The 20,480-nt window shown below is 40.5% G+C and overlaps 2 protein-coding genes across 7 annotated transcripts in view; one reads left to right on the top strand and one right to left on the bottom strand.

The window, feature by feature from the left end:
* Positions 1-169: 169 nt before the first annotated feature.
* On the top strand, positions 170-3,505 carry caspa (caspase a). 2 transcript variants are annotated; one of them, XM_058633639.1, is made up of 8 exons: positions 170-256; positions 1,040-1,303; positions 1,771-1,844; positions 1,954-2,130; positions 2,225-2,465; positions 2,570-2,695; positions 2,799-2,908; positions 3,008-3,505. In XM_058633639.1, the coding sequence occupies exons 1-8, from the start codon at positions 250-252 to the stop codon at positions 3,119-3,121; spliced, it is 1,113 nt and encodes a 370-aa protein (XP_058489622.1). In that variant the 5' UTR covers positions 170-249; the 3' UTR covers positions 3,122-3,505. The 2 variants fall into 2 exon arrangements, with proteins under 2 accessions (XP_058489622.1, XP_058489621.1); XM_058633638.1 differs by having other exon boundaries at positions 1,040-1,312.
* Positions 3,506-3,810: 305 nt separating this feature from the next.
* Positions 3,811-20,480, bottom strand: part of LOC131462426 (syntaxin-1A-like) — a 49,134-nt gene continuing 32,464 nt past the window's right edge. Inside the window, exons 6-10 of one of the 5 annotated variants that reach the window (XM_058633640.1) lie at positions 20,004-20,112; positions 12,290-12,363; positions 12,068-12,202; positions 9,915-10,025; positions 3,811-7,270 (exon numbers count right to left, since the gene is read on the bottom strand). In XM_058633640.1, coding sequence (XP_058489623.1) covers positions 7,193-7,270; positions 9,915-10,025; positions 12,068-12,202; positions 12,290-12,363; positions 20,004-20,112 — 507 coding nt within the window. In that variant the 3' untranslated portion in view covers positions 3,811-7,192. The other 4 variants (XM_058633641.1, XM_058633644.1, XM_058633642.1 and 1 more) reach the window with 4 other exon arrangements.

The following is a 20,480-nucleotide window of genomic DNA, read 5'->3' as shown; positions in this document are numbered from 1 at the left end:
TAGTGGAAAAACAACCGTGCCGAGGCGAGTTGAGGCAAGCTGGGACCATAGAGGGAAAGAGTAATAAGGGAGCCGAGCCAAAAGATCCTCATCTTGGAACAAGAGTCAGACTTCCTATTATTAGTGGCGGGGAACAGTAGACACGCCCCCCCCCCCCCCCCCCCCCCCCCGCGCAGCAGGGACAGATAGTGAGTTATTTACGTGCCCGCTGAACGACTCTGCCCTACTGTGCGGAACCAGATGTGAAGAATGGCAGGTAAAAAGTTGACTTTTCAACTCTGACTGTCTGTGTGTTTGGAAACATGATCGTGCTGCGAGTCTCTGTTCGTTTTCTAGTGTGAGCCACAGTCACAGACTGAGAGAAACCTCAAGAAACCTTTGACATCTTTAACGTGACTCTCGTCTGTAATAACTGTGATGCGTTCAAAGTGCGGAAGCGTCAATGTTTTCTCTTTGCTGAAGAATCCGATTCAACAGTTGTTTTTTTTTTTTTTATTCATTGAGTGATTGGGCCTCGATTTAAACCACTTACCTGATTTCAAGTCGATAACGTTTGTGGAAGGTCCTATGGCAACATTTTTTAGTTTCGTTTTGAATTTCTATACATAATAATTAACGAACATGATGGTTACAGTGAGATGTTACCAGTAAACTACAGGGCTGAAAGAATTAAGCTTTTGATAATCGATTAATCAGTTTCAGTTTTCTCTAAAAGAATTAAGTTTCTTTTCAGCTTCATAAATGTGAATATTTTCTGTTTTTTTTTTTTTTGCTCCATCTAACAAAGAAATCATTTAACCACTGAATCATTTCGGTTTGTGGACTAAACAAGACATTTGACAACATCATTTCCAGGTTTGGGAAGCACCAATGAACATTTTTCAACATTTTTTATGGAGCAAGAAAAGAATCGACAGATAATAATAACAACAACAATAATAATAATAATAATAATAATAATAGTTAGTTGTAGCTCTAATAAAAAAAAAACATTTGCTTTTTGTAAAAAATGTTGTGCCATTCCTGTTACTTCCTCTAGATGCACTTGCCAAGGTGAGATCGAAATTTGTGGAAAAAGCGTCCAAAGAGCTCATCAACCAGCTCCTGGACCTCCTTTTAGAGGATCGCATCCTGAATGATGGCGAGAAAGACTCTATCATCGAGGAAAACAACAGCAGAGCAAACCGTGCACGCTGCCTCATCGACACAGTGAAGAAGAAAGGAGACATTCCCAGCCAGAAGATGATCGCTCACATTCAAACCAAAGATCCCACCCTTTACTGTGAACTGGGCCTGTCCTGTGGTAACTATGGTAACTGTGGTAACTGTGGTAACTGTGGTAACCCTAACATCCGTCCAAGCGCATGTTCAGTCTTGTATAAAGCACCTTAAAGGGATACTTGAGTAAAAGTACAAGTATCTTACCAGAAAATGACTTTGGTAGAAGTTGAAGTCATTTCATGTATATGACATTTACTGTGCTTCAGTAGGATTGAGCCATGGTACCTCAGCGGTAGGGCGGGAACAGAAAGGTTGAGGGTTCAATTCCTGGTTCTGCTAGTCTACATGTGTCCTTGAGCAAAACTGTAGTGTAAAGCAGCTCACCGAGACGAGAAAAGCTCTATATAAATACCAACTCTTTTATTCGGAGGAAACGAGGAACAAAGATAGTTAGGGGAAATGTAGTGGAGTAAAAGTAAATGTTCCTAGAAATACAAATAAAGTAAAGTAAGTACAGTAACCTTGTTACATTACAACACTGTTTTCCAGCTGCAGAGACAAAGTCAGACACACTCGTCCCCATCACTGAGACATTCTGGAGGGAGAAACAGAATAACACAGAGGTTGGTGTCATCCAAAATATCATACATTATATACCGTAACTTTCTTATATTCTTTAATGTAGACATGGTACAATATTTATTTAATTCTCCTTTTAATTCAACTTTTCAGATTTACCCCGTGACCAAAGCTAACATGGGGAGTCGCGTGGCCCTGCTCATCACTAATATCACTTTCCGTGTGGAGAAATACAACAGAAATGGAGCCAAGAAAGATGAGGAGAACATGGAGGGACTGCTCACTGAGCTGGGCTATGAGGTGGTGAAACACACAGACCTCACTGCAAAGGTACTTATGAAAGCAGTTGGTTTTGAATTTTGAATCGAATTAAGGACAATATGAAGGAATATCTGAATATCTGTCTTTGTTTTTCTACTCACAGGCCATAGGTCGAGCACTCATCGACTTTTCGGCGCTGCCAAAGCTCAAAGCGACGGACAGCGTGGTGGTGGTGATCATGTCTCACGGGAAGCTGGGAACCGTCCATGGCGTTGAATGGAAACCTGGGGATGAAAATCCTGACGAGTTTCCCATCAAAAACCTTTACAGACACTTGGGCTCAGAGGAATGTCCAGCACTGCTGAACAAACCGAAAATCATCATCATCCAGGCCTGCAGAGGAGGTAAATCTCAAGGGTCCTCACAGACACCCAACGTTAATACAAATCAACTCAGCTAAACAAATGCTGCGTTTGTGGACTGTAGTGAAAATGATGCCACGTTTCAGGACACAGTGGATCCGTGCTCGTCAGCGATGGTCCTTCAGTATCTGACGGAGGAGACATAAAGGAAGATACTTTGCAAGTTGTCCATAGAGAAAAAGACTTCATCTCTCTTCTGTCCTGCACTCCTGGTCAGTTTGTTATTATTCTGAAGCTCAAAAACAAACAATAATTCTCTCTAGTCCCCCCCCCCCACAAGTGTAAACGTTGTGTTTCATGACGTTTGTCCTGCAGATACAGTCTCCTACAGACACACAGGCCAAGGCTCTTTTCTTATCCAGTACATCGTGTCACAATTCAAGAAAACTGCCCACGAGGACGACGTCGAGGAACTTTTCAGAAAAGTACGTTTCGAGTCTTTCTGAGCAAAACGTGCACGTATATCATGTGTACAAGTGGAAAATAAACATCATTAATAATGCACTTTTATTCCATCCCAACAGGTCATGCGGCAATTTGAAGATAACGGCCCTGGTGACAGAAAGCAGATGCCGACCAAAGACAGATGCACGCTCACAAAGCGCTTCTACTTTTTCCCGGGTCTCAACGCTCTCTGAGACAAACATGGTAGCCACAGTTCAAATAATCGACTTTGTTTTTGACACCATGATGGAGTCTTAAATGAGACACATTTAAAAGAGAGTGCTTTGGGGTTTTCCTTGACTTTTCTTATTTTTATTTTTAGCTTAGAATCTTGTCTGAGTTTTTAAGAGATGCATTTTTGTTTTGGTCGGTTTTGAATTCAAATTCTCTTGTGTCTCGTCTTAAGAGCCGCCATGACAGACATGTCGATCGTTACCTGGCAAAAAGAGACAGAACCTCGGACCTAGAACTTTTCCAGAAGTAGTTATGAACTGAAAACACTCTTTTTTAAAATCACTTCCTTTATATGATCATGTGTCAACTTTTAAATTTTTAAATAAAGGGAAAATACAACTTTACGCAGCACTGTAACTGTGTTTCTTATAGTCTTGTCTGCATAATATATAATAATGATAAGGTAAATTTAAGATTACATTGTATGCTCTATGGTGAGCCTAATTAAATTAAACACCATACAGCACAATGCACACGCCGTTTGTTATAAACACTGGAATTATTTAGCATGTTTTAATCAATCAATAAATCATTGGTTAAAAAAACCCAAAGCTGTTGAATTGAATTGAATATTTATTACCTTGGAACATGTTGGGAGTTGGTGCTGGTGTGGGCCTCCTGTACGCTCTTTGATAACATACAGTGATTTTTTTTTTCCTTGCTACATTACATCCCATAAAACACAGTGAGCGGAACTGCAAGTGACACCCCTCTGTCCTTAGACCCTCACATTGTGAGGAAAAAAAAAAAAGTGAGGAAAAACTCTTTTATAGGGGGAAAAAAAAATGAAGGAAAAATCTCAGGAAGAGCCAGACGTGGAGAGGTACAGAAATAAGTTCAGCATATCATTCACAGAAATGTAGAATGTAGAAAAACAGGAATTATAACAGATAACTGATAGAAGGGAGGCAATTTGTCACGACCGTGAGGTTGTGGATGGTCCACGCTCACACGTCCATCCTCACCAAAGAGGGGAGGAGTCTGAAACTGCACCTGACACTGAGAGACAGGAAACAAAGCACACACAGCAGGGGTTACAGATGATGAAATTGGTCATTTACAGTTGGCCGGATGAACTAGACGACTAATTACAATGACTGACAAGTCATTGAGACCGAGACCAGCTGTCGTGGTTTTGCTGTTTTCTTGTGGGAGTGGGAATGAATGGATAATAATGGTTCTATTGTCGTCATACCTGACAACACAAACCTGGATTTGTCATGTGTTACTGTCTGTGGACTAAAAAAATCTAATAAAAAGAGACAAAGCAGCCACTGTATTGGTCAGATCCAACAAAACTGAATGGGCAACTAATTGAATATAATGTTGAAACAGTTTTAGGTTTTGCCGTGACTAAATAAACAGATCCTTTCAATAATTGTTTACATGATCCTCCTGGCTAAGTGTCCTGGAGTTAATGTGAAAGATTTCAGATAATAGTTTCAAAGCATACAAAAGTGTTCTTCTTCTACTTTACAGAGTAAGTTTAGCCACTTTTAGCTGTTTTAGGGTTTCACCTTTAACTTGACACAATACCTCATATAAACAAAGTCGAAAAAAGTCTCTTTTGTGAGTGCATGAGTGTAAATCAAGGCACAAACTCTACGTGTTTTTTCAGACAAACTTTACTCGAAAAAAAAAACCCAAAAACATTTCCGATTATACGAACAAAACCATATCATCACAACAACACAACACGAAGGCAACGAGTTGAGTAGGCAACACGGTAACATGGTTGCAGTCTGTGCATGTCTGATGTTGTTGCCAGAAAGGTGTGTGTCAAGTTTTTTTTCTCTGGAATATCGTGAATTCACGGTGACGCTTTCATAAAAAATAAATCAGTAGTTTGACAGAATGACTGTTTAAGGCCCGTTTAAGCTCAAGAGTTTATAAAAAATACACAAAACAACAAAAGGGTCCCGTCACTTGCAGAACAAACCAGACTAGACTCCGTTTCAACAACTTATTTGAACATACTGGCAGTGTTAGTGAGCTTTATATCAGTTTACACTTTATACAAAACAAACAGCCACATTCTCCTGCCATGTCTTAAGACAGGTAGCAAAAAACAAACAAACACACAAACATCCTCTTTCACTTTATGCATACATGCACTCACTCCGTCACTCACACTGGAGCCACAGTCAGAAACGCTGTAAACTGGTAAAGGCCAGATGAAACAACAAGTACAGTACACCATGGATTGTGTGATCTTCAGGAGTGAACTTGTGTTGAAGAAGTTTCACCTCATCCAAGAGGCTTCTTCAGTTCGGACAAAACCCTGACCCAGTTTCAGGTTGTTAGTCTGACTGCACCTCTATCCCTGCAACACTTAAAGGTAGGATGGGAGCTTACAACCCGATTGTAACCAATTAATTATTGCATTGTCAGATAAATGAAAAATGCCTGTAAAAAACAAACAAATCAATTGGATCGCGAGGCATCAACCAAACTGCCATCTGAGCCCTGCTCTAACTGTTTTTCCAGGATCTCCAACCCTAACCCTTTAAAGACAGAAACATATTTACCAAAGGACAACACTCCAAAACAGATTCCTGTATAATGAGGATTGTGTTGAACATTAAAATTCAACACAAACCGAACAACCTCTGCATTAACACATCTGGACATGAGTCTGGACACTTTTGATGATGACAATGGACACGTTCCAGTCAGGGACGACAGATGGTTAACCTGGTACATTAACCTGGAGAATCCATCACTCAGGAGGAGGGGGCATAAAGGGGGTGGGTCCCAACCCTCTTTTTTCCTTGAACCCCTTCTTTGCTTGTGTCAAATAATGTAAATATTATATAAAAAATAACCAGCAGCTGTAGGTCACCATGTTTATGGATAAAAAACTGTCCTGTGCTTCCATAAAATCAAAACCAAAGTGACTCGAGATATTGCCTCATTTTCTTTTTGAATACCGGCGGTGAGTGTTTGGCACTTTTAGGTTTCTCAGACGTGATATTTTGTTGTACAGATGCTGACAACAGGAACACAATCAGGTATAGCAGCTAACTGACCTGATGAGACTTGCTTTATGCAGCAATGGTCACAGAAGTTCAGAGCTTATAGCAATAGCTTTATACATTTAAAGATGGGAAAAAAAAAAAAAGGGTTTTAATTTGGGTGATACTGAGTTCTGAGTAATCCAATAATCTTTCTAAATTTAATATACACAAACATAATTTTAATAACCTCAGAGCAGCAGACAAAGGCACCAACGGCACCAACTACCAGCCACCAACAGTACAATGCTGTCCTGCGTGCTCCTTCCACAAAGATCAACTGTCATACAATCATTTTAACAACAACTATTGAGCCTCTTTCAAAGCTTGACACCTTGAAACTAACAATCTGAGTCTGGGTCAGGGAGTGAATGTCGTGTGAAGAAGCCTTTTAGATGAAACGTCAAACTCCTCCTGAAGATGACCATAAACCTGGACGACTAAGAACCTAAGATCCTGCGAACGAGAAGAGAAGTCGTTACATCATGATTCTACGAGCAAAGAAATCCCACATCACAGTGAACTAAACCATGCAGGGCCTCCGAGGGGAGGCCAGAGACATAAAGAAAAAAAGAAAAGAAAATATTTGTGAAGTGACTTTGAAAACACTGTGGATGAGTGGCCTGATACTCTGCCTGTACAACACAAAACAGACATTACAACTGCGATGTCGCATTTGGAAGTTGGAATGTACTAGTATAGTTTTACATAGCATTTTAGTAACTGTTTCATTCAATAGTTCACGTCTTGGAAACACCACGTCGTTGACAACACTCAACACTCAGATGAACATTTCGCAGCACCACACGATTACAAAATAGCAACTCATGCGAGGAACGCCTGTGGCCTCTGTACACTGGGTTTAAAATGTATCGTACAGAAGGTGCTGAACATGTCAGAGATTGCATTTGTGAAAACAGGAAACAGGAATGTGTGTCTGCCCCGCTTTTGCTCTCTTGTGTTTATGTGTGTGTGTGTGTGAGTGTGTTTCTGTTTCAGCGCGACCGCGGCTGAGGTTCAGGCCAGCGTTCCCCCAACGATGGAAGCAATCACGATCCCCAGAACCACACAGCATATAAGAATCATAATTTTCTTCTGAATAACAAGAAAGAAAACATCCACGGCAGCAGAGAGGAAGCAGATGAAGAAGGGTTAGAAAATAGGTAACTTCATACTTTGGACACATTTGCACATTATTGCACTGGTTATCATATTCTGAATAAAATGCAGTTTAGAAAAGAGCAGAGCGCTGCACCGCACTCTGGATAAAGACGTCTGATTTAATGTGCTGGTGATATTCTCGAGTAATGGAGTGTTGTTCAAAGCAGTTCTATATCTGCGTCTTTTAAAGCTATTCATCTATGATTCCTGCATTTTGTTCAGAGAACACCACAAACATACTTACATGCACACAGATTTAAAGCCAATGGGTGTAAAAGGGTCACCAGTTTTGGTGACTTCTGGTGGTGTTAGAGGGTAATGCAACAGAGAGCAATTCAGGTTATTTTTAGAACAGAATAAGCAGTGAACATGGTGCACTGTTCAGAGCTTTATTGTACATCTGATTTTCAGTAGAAATCCACACAGTGGCTTTAAAGCAGATCTAAACAAACATCTCTGTTTTCAGTGGGAATGAAAAGTAGCCGTGAATACCGCAATACATTACATCAGGTGTCTGTTCATATTAAATAAACACTGAAAACTGAACAACTGACTCTGTGGCCAGGTTTTTGACATTTAGACGAATAATCAGTTCCTGCTGGCAGTTCATGAAAAGATCAGCATGTAACGATCAAGCTTGTATTGTGAGTTCCAGAAAACAATACAGTACATATATATATCATGATATCAAACGTTCTCTGTAAGTAGAAAAAATCCTATCACATTTTGAAATGTATACACACGACGCTTCAAAATAAAGCATATCAAATATAAAACAATAAAATATATGATACTGAACAAAATAACAAAAGTGAATTATTGGGGAAAAGCATTAAAGAACATAAACCAATCTTCAAAACTAGTTCTACATTTAGGTACAAATAGTTTCCTGTTCTGTGTCACTTTTTTAATATTTGTAAATTATTCCCAGAGCCAAGAAAAGTTACTTTTTATGTTACCTTTGCTATTCTTTCTTACTTTTATATTACTTATATGTTTATGAATTATATTTAGTTAGAAATGATCACATTTTAAAAATGCACATGTTGAACCGTAAAAGTTACATTTTTAAAAAGGATTTACATTATTTATAATGTAATATTTAATGCAGAAATTCAGACGCGCAGAGACGTACTGAACTTTCCTACCAGCAGAGGCCGCCATCACAGCTGAACTTAACGAGCGGCATCAATCGTGCCCTTTAATGCTCTGTGTGGATTAATGATGGCACTAACTGAGTCCAATTGTGAGGGAAATAATGAGGACGGTCACACACACTGCAATACAACCTCCTATCAGCATCACCTTCTGGATGGGGGGGAAACGAGAGAGAGAGAGAGAGAGAGTCAGATCAGGATTCAGTTGATGTAGGAAAGAGAGAGATTGAGAAAAAGCAAAAGGAAAACAGAAGAGGAGGAAGTGGGAGAAATAACTCTTTATATAACTCTATAGATGATGCTTGAAGTTAGCTGGGGTTGTATTGTATTGAGTGCTGTTACACATATTGTCCAAGAGGTGGCAGATTTGCTCCACTTTAGTGCAGGTAGTTACATGAAGGAAAGTTAGGAGTTGTGCAATTATACCAACATAATCCACTTCGAGCTTCAACGAACGATTACTTTCATCATCGATTAGTCTGCCGATTATTCTCCCCGATTAATCGAGTAATTGCTTGGTCCATAAAATGTCAGAGACTGTCGGGCTGTGTTTTTTTTAAATGATGATGTTCTCAAATGTCTTGTTTTGTCCACAAATTAAACTGATATGGAGCAAAAAAAACCCAGAATATATTCACATGTACGAAGCTACATTTAGAAAACCGCGAACGATTAATTTAGTCATCAATTAATAATCGATTAAACAAGTAATTGTTTCGGCCACATCCATACCACTTTCATAAAAGCAAGCAAGCAGCTGGTTAGCTTAGTTTAGTATGAAGAATAAACCCCGGGGGAAAGAACTCACCTGAGTGACCTGCACGGCCTACAGCTCAGCTCACTCGGTACCATGTTTTATTTGTCCAAATGGTAAATGATCTGTATTTACAGTATATTGGGCTTTATACTATCTATCTATCTATCTATCTATCTATCTATCTATCTATCTATCTATCTATCTATCTATCTTTCTATCTATCTATCTATCATATGCCACCAGCACAGCCATCAGGAGTGTTTCAGAGATCTAATCGGGGGTCTAACATCTGACCCTCTGGTTGAAAGATGACTCACTCTACCACTGAACAACAGCCGTCGTTAAATGACTTATTTCACAAACTCTCAGCAGACCCACTCCATTCCACTTGCTCGTTCTGGTGATTGCAGATGTGTATGTATGTATGTATGTATGCCGCTGGGCTGGGAATCACTGTTGTGTACGAAATAAAGATTCATTTACGAAATACGTCCACACATGCAGAATACACGTAACGTGAGCATACACATGCACACACACACACACACACACACACACACAATGACTACACTCCACTGCAAACAGAACATACATGCAAAGTCTTTTTTTTTGTTTTGTTTTTTTTCCCTGCACATGCACTGTTTTGTCGAATAATGGGACTCACCCTCCGAGCTTTACTCTGGTATTTTACTGCCTTCTTAGTGTCTGATACCGCCCTCTCCACATAGTCTACCGAGTGCTCCACATTGTACTCTATGCGGTCTATCATTTCCCCCTAAGAGAGGTTAGTGAAAGAGGAGGTTGTGGAAGACATGCAGACAGGAAGAAGCGAGAGTGGGCCAGATGTGGAGGCAGGAGTGGGAGTCAGAGGAGAAGACACACACACACACACACACACACACACACACACACACAGAGAAAAGAAAAGAGAGAGAGAGGGGGAGAAAGCATGACATTAGAGTGTGTTTGTTGACTGCATGCGTTTAGAATCTCACCCGTCTGCTGGTCTTTTTGAACTTTTTGCATTTTGGGATGCTCTCCTTTGCCTGCTCCACATACTCCTGAGCGTCTAGCACACTCCGCTCTACGTTGTTAACCAAGTCGCCCTGCACGCAAACAAGAGAAGTCATTGAAAGTGTGGGTGTACTGTGCGAGATGAAAATCTACTCATTGATTTTCTTTTCATAATCAACCGTCATTTTGTTCTCATTGACTCTTTCATTAATGAAAGTAGCGGGGGCGACATTGCCGTCGACAGCCGTCAACAAAGAACACACACAGTAATAATGTGACTAATAATTAAGCACCGAGTCATTTTTCATTCAAACAGCCGTCGTGGTGAACCACTGATTCGACTCTCCACGTGTGCATTGCAGCAATGATTTCTCGGTATAAATATTAATGTCAGTGCAAGTATGAAAAAGTAGAATCACAGGGAAAAAAAATTACCTTGGTTTATTAGAAGAGGAGTGCTGTTCTCTGTTCTCCAGAGCTTAGAGTTTTTGTTGTGGTGGTGACAGCAGATAAGAAATAAATGAGAGAAAGGACAGCGGAGAGTGTTGGGGGACAGAGAAAGCAAAGCTGAGAAAGGCAAAATTAACAAGCAGGCCAGACGACAAGTGAAATTTTAAATGAGCTCATAAAGAAGGGTTAGGTCATTGAATTATTGACTGTATATGTAAAGCATCCACTCATATCTGTGACAAGAGAATAAAAGAGTGTACACACTGTGTATGAAGGAGAGACTGTTTTGTAACTATAATTACATTATATTCATTGTTCCACATAATACTTTGTCATCAACGTGTTCTGCAGCTCACATTTCCTTACACTCAACGACAATAATCTACATATGTGGATTTTACACAACATCATTAGTACAACTATACGACACTTGCTGCTCACGGGATGATGAAAACTTTGTTTTTTTAAAGAACAAACGCTTAAGTACAAGCACAAAAATTGGAAACAGTACAAAATCAAAATGTACAGTACTGTGCAAAAGTCTTAGATTTGTTGTTTTACTGATAACAGTACGATTATTACTAGAATCATTTTTGGTCAAAAAGAACCAAAGTATTCAGTTTGACCTACTCCTACACTTGACTCTGGCTCTCTTACGACTGGCGTGGAACCCTAATTATTTCACGTATTTCAGATATATCTGCTGTCGAGACATGCTTGAGCATCACATACACACGTTAAACTCATTGACAGACCACATCGTTCCAATCCTAATTCCAAAGATCACAGAATTTGAAACAGCTGGTGGACTTTTGCACAGTATTGTACATCGGTGTTGGTGTACCTGTATATTTAAGAGGTTTACTCTTTCTTTCCAGTCCTTGCATGATAGTTGTGTCTGATAAAATGATCTAATGGCAAAAATCCCCCCCAAACAGATTAGCACCTAATTCCAATCCAATGATCACTGAGCCAAAAATGTCCTGTCCCTGAGATTCACGCTAAATTTACTGAGATATTTTGCAAACACGAACAGATGGAGCTAAAATTATGATCTCCATCCAAGCCCCTGTTGGCACAGATAAGTCTATATTTATACGAATACACTCTGCAACTTGTATGTAAATGAAAAGATTGTAAAGCCAGTTCCTGTCCGTCTGAAGTGGAATTATGCTCCTTATAGGGAGCAGGAGGAGGTCAGCACACTTAGCTGATTTCACTTTGTATGAACCACAACATTCAAACTGTTGATATTTATTAGTATAGCTTTTAACTCGAAACCCTCTGTGATTCCATGTGCGCAAACCCCACAGCAGACGGAAGTGACAGCAAGAGGAGCAAGTGTTTTTTTACCTGGCTCTCCACCAACATGGCCATGTCCATGAACATGTCGTGGAGCTCTCTAATACTGTTCTCCAGCTTGATAATCTCAGTGTGCCGTGTCTCAATCTCGTTCATCGCTTGCTGGGTGATATTGTCCATGATGATCTAATGTAGGAATGACAGAGGAGAGTAAACGTGTTTCTAAAAACATGCTTTCTGTGCATCCAGTTTTGCATTTGTCATGTCACTCACCCCTGAAGTAAAGATAGCTGGGTTGTCACTCTCTAACATGCTCTCCAGCTCCTCATTTGTTGTATTTCTTCCAGCTGAAGGGACACACACAGACACACACACACAGTCATAACAGAAAAATGTGTTCATGGAAGTTGTTCAGAGAGACACAAACTGTGACAGTCAGGAATTAGACAATGTGCTGCAATGTGAGGGGATTTAAAATGTTTTCCAAAGAACAGTGAATGTGTAACGATGGTGATTAGGAAACACAAAGAACTCCCTGGATGATTATCAACATCTCCACTCCTTTGTGCGTGTATGAGGATTCCATAAAGAGCCGTCTGCTGTCTTTTCCACCATGATCTACTGTCCATACTGCATTTTAAACTCAGCAGTGCAGGTGATTGAAAATCACGTGCCGCAATAATTAGGCTGATCATCGATTTACTGCACAAGTGATTATACAGTAATGGACAAGCAGCCGGTTTCACTCCCTCCAGTTTCAATCAGGCGATCAGAAGATTAACACACAAAGCTCCGTTCGACAGTCAGACATAGTGTTTGTCACAGAGACAGTGAACTCGACACGTCAGCAACACTTAGAAGCCTACATTAAATGAAATGTCCTACTTGGATGCAAAAACCCTTCCATATTCAATGTTTGTGAAGCGACAACAAAAGAAAGTTGGGATGCTCTCCCCCACACAATCTACTGACCCTCCAAAGAGCAAATGTTCCTGCTTCTTCCTGCTGATGTGTTTACTCCGTGTCCATCTTTATGTTCCCCGGCAGAGTTGTTCTACTTCTTAAAAGTTCCCCTGCACCCACATTATTATCCCTGTGTCTGAATCGCTGAGCTGCTTCTCCAGGGCCCCGTTTCTGCGTCACTGACACTGTAAGTCACCGTCGAGGCGCAGTCGGCATCATCTTGATCCTTCGTTTGCACCTTTCAAACCCTCTGCAGGGTTTTATACAGTATATTTCCCCATTGCTCACGATGGCATCCTGTATTCCTACAACTGAGCAGTTATGTCATACATACATTGCAGACGAGGACAAAAAAAGGACTTGAAGATATTCTTGTCAACAGCACACCGAGGATCAGACTGCTTATATGAAAGAGGCCTGAAGCCAAGCTTCACTGTCTGACTCAAAAGAAACTTGCATTAGTCTATTTTGTAACAGTTCTGCAATCAAACTTATTGTATTATCAGATAAAAAGTACTTGATGGCCAAGTGTGTAGGATTTAGTGGAATTAGCCAGTTAAATACCTCTTTGGAGACAGTTTTAACCAGTTCTATTAGGGGCTACTTTAGAAACAACCTGCAACCCATGTTGACATGAAGGGTTAATTAAAGCTGCAGTGTGTAATATCTTATTTTTTTTCTAGTGTTGCTGTTACTATTCTGGCTCTGATTGGTCGTAGTGAACAGAAATGATGTAACATTATTTTTTGGCTGTGTTGTTGGTCTTTAAATCAGACCTGACCGAGGGAGCAGTTGTGTATATGCGACGTGCGGTGAGGTTCATGGCTGGCAAAAATATGAACCCCAAAATGTAGCTTATTCACCATTCAATTGCCTGCAAGCACATAGTCTACTGGTTATGTTTCATATCCCATCAGCATTCTTTACACACTCATATGAAGAGTACATATTTGTCTAAGAAAGAATGTTACATTTATAGCTGCGGCCGAGAGTGAGAGAGAGCGTTTGCATCCTCCAGTAACAGTTGGGCTCACATGTGCCTCCTTTCAGTGCGGCAAAGGTACCGTTTGCCTCACCTTGTGCCTTTTCACTGTAGTTTTATTATCTGATCAACAAGACAATAGCCAGACTTTGGAAATTCCCAGTGTATAATAAATATTATACTGGCGACATACAGGGAGACAGCAACAGGTGTCAACCCAGTGTGTGATGGAGCGCACAGTCCGAGGGGAGGCAAGGCTCGCCCCTGCCACACCTCACGCTTCTCCTTGAAATGCACAAATTCAGGGATTTTGACGATAAAAATCATCAAAATGATTGGAATCGTACAGAATACAGATTTATTTAACAGCCTTTGCAGCTGTCTCGCTTTACTAGTGCAACGGTGTTGTCAAATCAAATGGGAACGTTAGCACGACTCAAATCAACACACCACTATACAGAGAAACACACAGAAACCCGTTTGACAGTGGTTTGAAAGTAAAGGACATTGGTTTATATTAAAAAGCTATGCAATAAAGTTTGAATTTGGTGATAATGCACTGATGAAAACAGAACTGTGAATATTATAATCAGCCCATCAAATAGATTCCCTGACTTCTACACACTGGTCCTTTAAGTGATCAACATTAAAAGCGCTCATTATGCAAAATGTCCCATTTTAAGTGTTCTACGAGCACATATTTTGTGAAGAGCAGACAGTGATTATAGCTTTGAAGTGAATACAGTGCAACAATACGATATTCCCCGCTGAAATTGAGTGGTAAAAATAGTTGAGAGAAAAACACATCATGTAATTGAATATGATGGTCCTGACACTCACTTGAAATCGAACATGTCCATATTTAAAGAATAAAAGTTGGGAAAAAGTTTTTTAAAAATCACACGCGACTGATGATACACAGATAGTGTGCATATTAAAGCTGAAGTTGTGTCTGATCTTGTTATTATGAAACAACTTTACCAAGATGGCTGCTGAGTGACGAGTACTTTGATGCAAGAGTGACAGGCACGCTTGACCAGTGTTGTCATGGTAACAGTAGTAGGAGTTGTCAACAAAGCAGAATGATGGGGTCTTTCAAAAATGTCAAACCACTCCTTTAAATCATACAAACCTCTACTACTTTTTTCCCACGAGGGGAGCAACACAGCTATAGCTTTGCCACATATCACTGTTTCTCTGTGCTATTGCTGAAGGTTACAACACCGAGTAGGTGTTCATTTATGAGCTGGTGTGTGTGACAGAGAGAGAGAGAGAGAGGGAGGCTGGTGGGTGTGGGGGGGCTCAGTGGCTGAGCAGGTAGTCTGATGGTGAGAGATGATCTAGTCTGGAGTCACAGCCAATGATTGCCTTCAGGAGCAGAATACTGATGAAGCTGCTCTCAAATATTTATTTGTGCATTTGTGTCAATCCATGGTGAATATCTCTGTACGTGTGGTTGCCACATTTTAATCGAACCCCAACTTCAACAACAATGATTTTTATTCAGTTGCCTTTGGGTGTTTTTTCCTCCCTGTGCCATCACTAAAGCTTAAGAACCTACTCATGTTCAGCAATGACATTTTGCAGTTTGACAAATGAGAGAGGATGAGGACGACACAAAAGGGGAGGGACAGACCACATTCACCTCGTTACTGTGATCGATTCCCCATGATTATAAATAATCAATATAATGATCTATATATAAGTAATCATTAAAGCTAAAACATTAAAGAGGGTCAGCGTTGCAGTTGAAGGACAATGAGACACAGATAATTGCGTCAAGGAAAAAAAAAAAAATGACTTCCATTAACGTGGACAGCCTAAACTTAACCATTTCCTGGGGAATGAGGTTCTGTCTCATTAGGACCATAGTCTACATGAGGACTACTGGTCCTGAAAAGGTCAGTGTGTATGCCAGGAAAAGGTCCTAAAGAGGTAACAAATACAAGCGCACACACACACACTGGCTTTTTTTTTTTTAAGCCCTGACGGGCTCAGAGGGAGGCTCTTATTTGTTACCATGGAGACCTAAACCCCGAGAAGCCTAATATGGAGCAAAGAAGTCTCACTTCACCCATAGTGTTTATGGGCTATTAAATCATTCATACCATGTTGCTACCAGTAACAGCATTATTTCATTCCCATTGTTATGTAACACTAATGAAGCGAGACCCCCAAGGAACAGGGAGAAAAAAGAAAAAGGCGCACAAATATTGATGTGTGCACGGTGAAAGGAGCAAGTGGTTGTCATGCTTCTGTTTCAGTTGCAATGGAATGAGAACAGCTTATATATCTGCACGTGTGTGCACAGGAATGTCCAATGGCAAATTAAACTGTCAAATGTCACCACAACGTCACTGAGCCTTCATCTCCAATCAGTGCTATTGGACACCAATGTGTCAAACGTTAAAGCTTGAGTGCAGAATTTGTTTCAGTAACACTTTGATTATTTCTTGAAGTCCGCTTGATGTCTAGATAGTAGGGATGTCAATAGATTACATTTTTTTTTTACTAATTAATCATCACATCTACATTAATCGTGATTAATAGTCTGCTTGTCTTCTAATGACTAAATTACTGAGTAATCAGACTGTGTGTATTTCAGACACCATTGTTTAATTGTAGGTTTCTTTTTAAACACAGAACTACACATAGAACTATGTGATTTCAAAGAGACTCCACTTTTGAGGACAGCTTTGTTGACACTGATTAAATCATGTGTGACTCACTCAATATTAGGCCTGGGCTGATAATTGCTTAACAATATATTGCTGTATCCAAAAGTCACAAAATCAAAACCACTTACATTTTCTTTCCTACCGTGGTGCCAAAGGTATAAAATGAGATTTTAGAGCTATAATGTCAATGTTTTTAATGTACACTGTTGATATTTTACTAATTTTACTTGTATTGCCTTGTGAAGCACTTGGTGATACCATATCTGTCAAAGGTGCTACATAAATAAAATGTATTTACTTATGTAATACTGATTTACCTACCTACCTAACTAGGTATCTGTTCTCTTGACAGTGCTGTGTTTACAGTCACAGTATTGGTTTCCTGTCCTGATCAAAAATGTAGTCTGACGGTCAAAGCTTTAATTTCTCCATTCCCTCACTCTATTTCCCAACTCTCCCTGTGTATCTAATCCCTTCCTTGACGACAGGTGATATTGGCTCAGGCCTCCTGTGACTCCGCCAGCTGACAGAAAAAAAATCTAAATGGATCTGAATGAGCTCAAGGAAAAAGTGACTCAGGCTTGCGTGTGTTTTAACCTCATGAGGATGGGCTGTGTTTGTCTTTCCGTGATTGGACCACATTTATTGCTTATGTACAATGTACGGTGGGCGGAGCTCGCACATACAGACGCGGCCACTCTAACTGACAGATGGGCAGAGGAAATTACATCTATGCCAATGCCCTGCCCCTGCTCTCCTCTGTTATTACCACTAAATGAGTCATAGTATGTGTGTGTGTGTGTGTGAGCACGTGGCTTTGTGTATAAGGTGACTTTATCAAGATGACTGTTGGGGGCAGCTGGCCTGGTACACAGTCTGCCAGGCTGCCGTGGCAGCAGCCGTGGCAGCAGCCCTGTCCAGGAGCCAGGAGCCTGCAGCTCATACCTGTCGGATCATATTACACATTCCGCGTGACACAAGTGAGAGCAGCTCCAATCTGAGCTGCAGCAACCTGGCATGTGCATGCATATGGGTGTGGGTGTGGGTGTGGGTGATTTATGTGTTTTGGAAAGTGGTTTCAGTGCGAACGGGGTTGTTTTGGTACACAACACCAGGCAAATGCAAAGTCAAATATGGATGAGATGAACTGACATTTCTGTCCAAACAAAACAAATCAATTATTAACTAATTATATTTGGGTTTATTGATGATGTAATATACTTTGGTGGGGTAGTTTATGCTGTAAACTGCTTACCTAGTTTTACATCTTTGTATGATGTCTTTATGTATTAATTTTCATTTAATGCCACCTCTAAAAAGAGGTTATGTTTCGCTGGTTTACTGAGGACGTTCGTTATGACCCAAGGAAGAAATCATAAGATTTTTGTTTGTGATTGAGATATGGACTCTAGATTTATTTAGACAATTTACAATTTTGAAAGACGGGGGAGAGTGTGTGTGGGTTTTCTCCGGGTTCTCTGGTTTCCTACCACAGTCCAAAACCATGCAGATTTGGGGATAAGGCAAATTGGACTCTCTAAATTGAGGTGTGAGAGTGAGAGTGAATGGTTGTTTGTCTCTATGTGACACTGCGATGGATTGGCGACCTGTCCAGGGTGTACACCGCCTTTCACCCTATGTCAGCTGGGATTGGCCCCCGTGACACTCATATAGAGGATAAAGTGGTAAAAGATGAGTGAGATGATTTACATTTTCCTCAATTACTCAGTTAAAGATGTCAGTATGCACTAAAATCTGGATCTGAATCATAAAAACCACAATGATACACGACAGAGGCTTTGTCGGAGGTCATTGAGTGCTTTAAGTCTGTGCGCTGGATAATAACTTTGGGAACGACGACGAAGTTGACAAATTGAAGGATATAAACACCCAACAGGTTGGGGGTTGAGGTAATTTATTTGCACCAGCCAAGTGAAAGCATCCTTGTCATTAATAATATATGTGACAGTGAGTAAGTGGTCTTATAAATCAAACTGCATGTCAGTGCTGGAGGAGAATGGGTGGCTATTCATTTAGATTTCTTACCAAAAGTTTGCCAAACACACAGAAGCAGAGGTGGCTGCAGTAAGGAAGGTTTTCCAGGCAGAATTCTTTTTAAAAGTGCACAATGTGGAGATAAAACATGAATCTAAATTCTTACTAATAAAAGGAGGAGGATCATGGTGCATGGGATTATATGGCAGTTCCAATCCATAAAGGTGAGATTATGAGACTACATTATAGCAGTGATCAGAAACAGAATCTGACTCTAATTCTGGTCTAATAACCTAGGGGATCAAACATGATGATGACATCCTCTGTGGTATGACACTGCGGTAAATGGAGCACCGAACAACACAAACATTACCAAGTCATTATATTCCACCATTACTTTCTAAATTTGACAATGTTCCAGTGTAAATGTTTCTCAGTGCCTTCGTCTCGTGTGTCGTCTCCTGTCGATTAGTCAGAGCATGGCAAGAGTTTTCTGTCTAATCTGATTCATGACAAGTGCAAATGAAACACTTCCAAAATCATTGATTTAAGAGCAAGAAAGAGAGAAAAACACTTTGTGGAAGTAGAGCAGATGTTTTGGATGCATTCAGTGATGTTGACAATGTTTCCGAGCTACGGTTGAAGCCCGAACACGCTATTTAATTGGTCTATCGTCCTTGTCCCAGTAAACAAACACTAGCAAGGAATCGATTTATTGAATGAAGTAGGCCAGGTAGTGACGTGCCCCGGTTTCATCTTGTCAACTAGTCATTAGCAAGTCCAGCTCCATGCACTTTCAAATATTCAAGTCCTTCAGCTGACAGAGCATAAACTTGGTCTCATATAATCAGTCCGCTTTCTTTCGTCTTCCGTGTACCAGCTCACGGAGTCGGGAACTGTGGAACATGTGCAGAGTCTCAGTCACATGTCACAGATTGTACATAAAAAAGAATGTTTACTGGGTGAATCAAATCCTGGAAGTAAGAATGTACTGAATAGCCACCAGGGGGTGACTGTTGAGTGCAAGAAAATTCATTGTCAGTGAACATTTTCCTCAGGAGTTAACGGACTCGATCACTACATGTCAGTTTTATAAATTGTGTTCCATATTAGAGAGAAACAGACGATAATGAACGGCACATATGAGTGGACACGTGTGACTGACAGCTGGTATCAGCCAATAGGTGCTTTACTGCAGGTTGTGAATTTATAGTTGCAAGACCTCAACATGGTGCTGGGCCAACGTGCAAATCTCGATTCTTTAAAACGGAAGTTCAGATTGTTATGTTTGAGTCGGACTAACACAATAATTACATCTCAAGATGTTAACGTTCGCAGTGTAAGAGCTGTTGCGGGGGTTCCTACTCACTGATCTCCAACTGTCTCTGAATGCGTCCCTTGCAGCGCTCCCTGTAGTCCGACTGTGTGGTGTTGTATTCGGACATCACCTCGACAAACTTGCGGGACAGTGTGGAGTGCTGAAGACACAGTGGGAGACGACATCAATCGCTTTCACATTAACCTGCCTCATCCCAGCAGTAACTTAATAACACTTTTAATGCCAATAATACTTTTAATGCCAGGAAGTGAGCAGGTAGAGTAGCTGTATCAAATGACAAGCTCCAGACTAAGTGCAAACTGTGTGCAGTGTGCACAAACTGAGACAGTGGCAAACACAGTGCTGTGCTGTAAACGGGACAAGGGAAGATGTTATGGAAGAAAATGCTATTTCTTGGGGAATTTAAATTGACATATTCTGATGAACTGCAAAAACAGGGCATTTTAACGATTAGTAGGGCTGGGCAATAATTCAACAACAATGTAAATCAGAATATGATTGTCGTCA

Source organism: Solea solea, chromosome 7 (assembly GCF_958295425.1).
Source record: "Solea solea chromosome 7, fSolSol10.1, whole genome shotgun sequence".
NCBI classification, from domain to species: Eukaryota; Metazoa; Chordata; class Actinopteri; order Pleuronectiformes; family Soleidae; genus Solea; species Solea solea.
The sequence above is the reverse complement of the archived record's forward strand: the minus strand, read 5'-3'. Positions and strand labels throughout refer to the sequence as shown.

Bases quoted from the DNA above. Each gene is read 5' to 3' on its own strand.
- caspa (XM_058633638.1), top strand. The intron at 1,845-1,953 runs GTTGGTGTCATC...TCAACTTTTCAG, and splicing joins AGAAACAGAATAACACAGAG to ATTTACCCCGTGACCAAAGC. The intron at 2,466-2,569 runs GTAAATCTCAAG...GCCACGTTTCAG, and splicing joins CATCCAGGCCTGCAGAGGAG to GACACAGTGGATCCGTGCTC.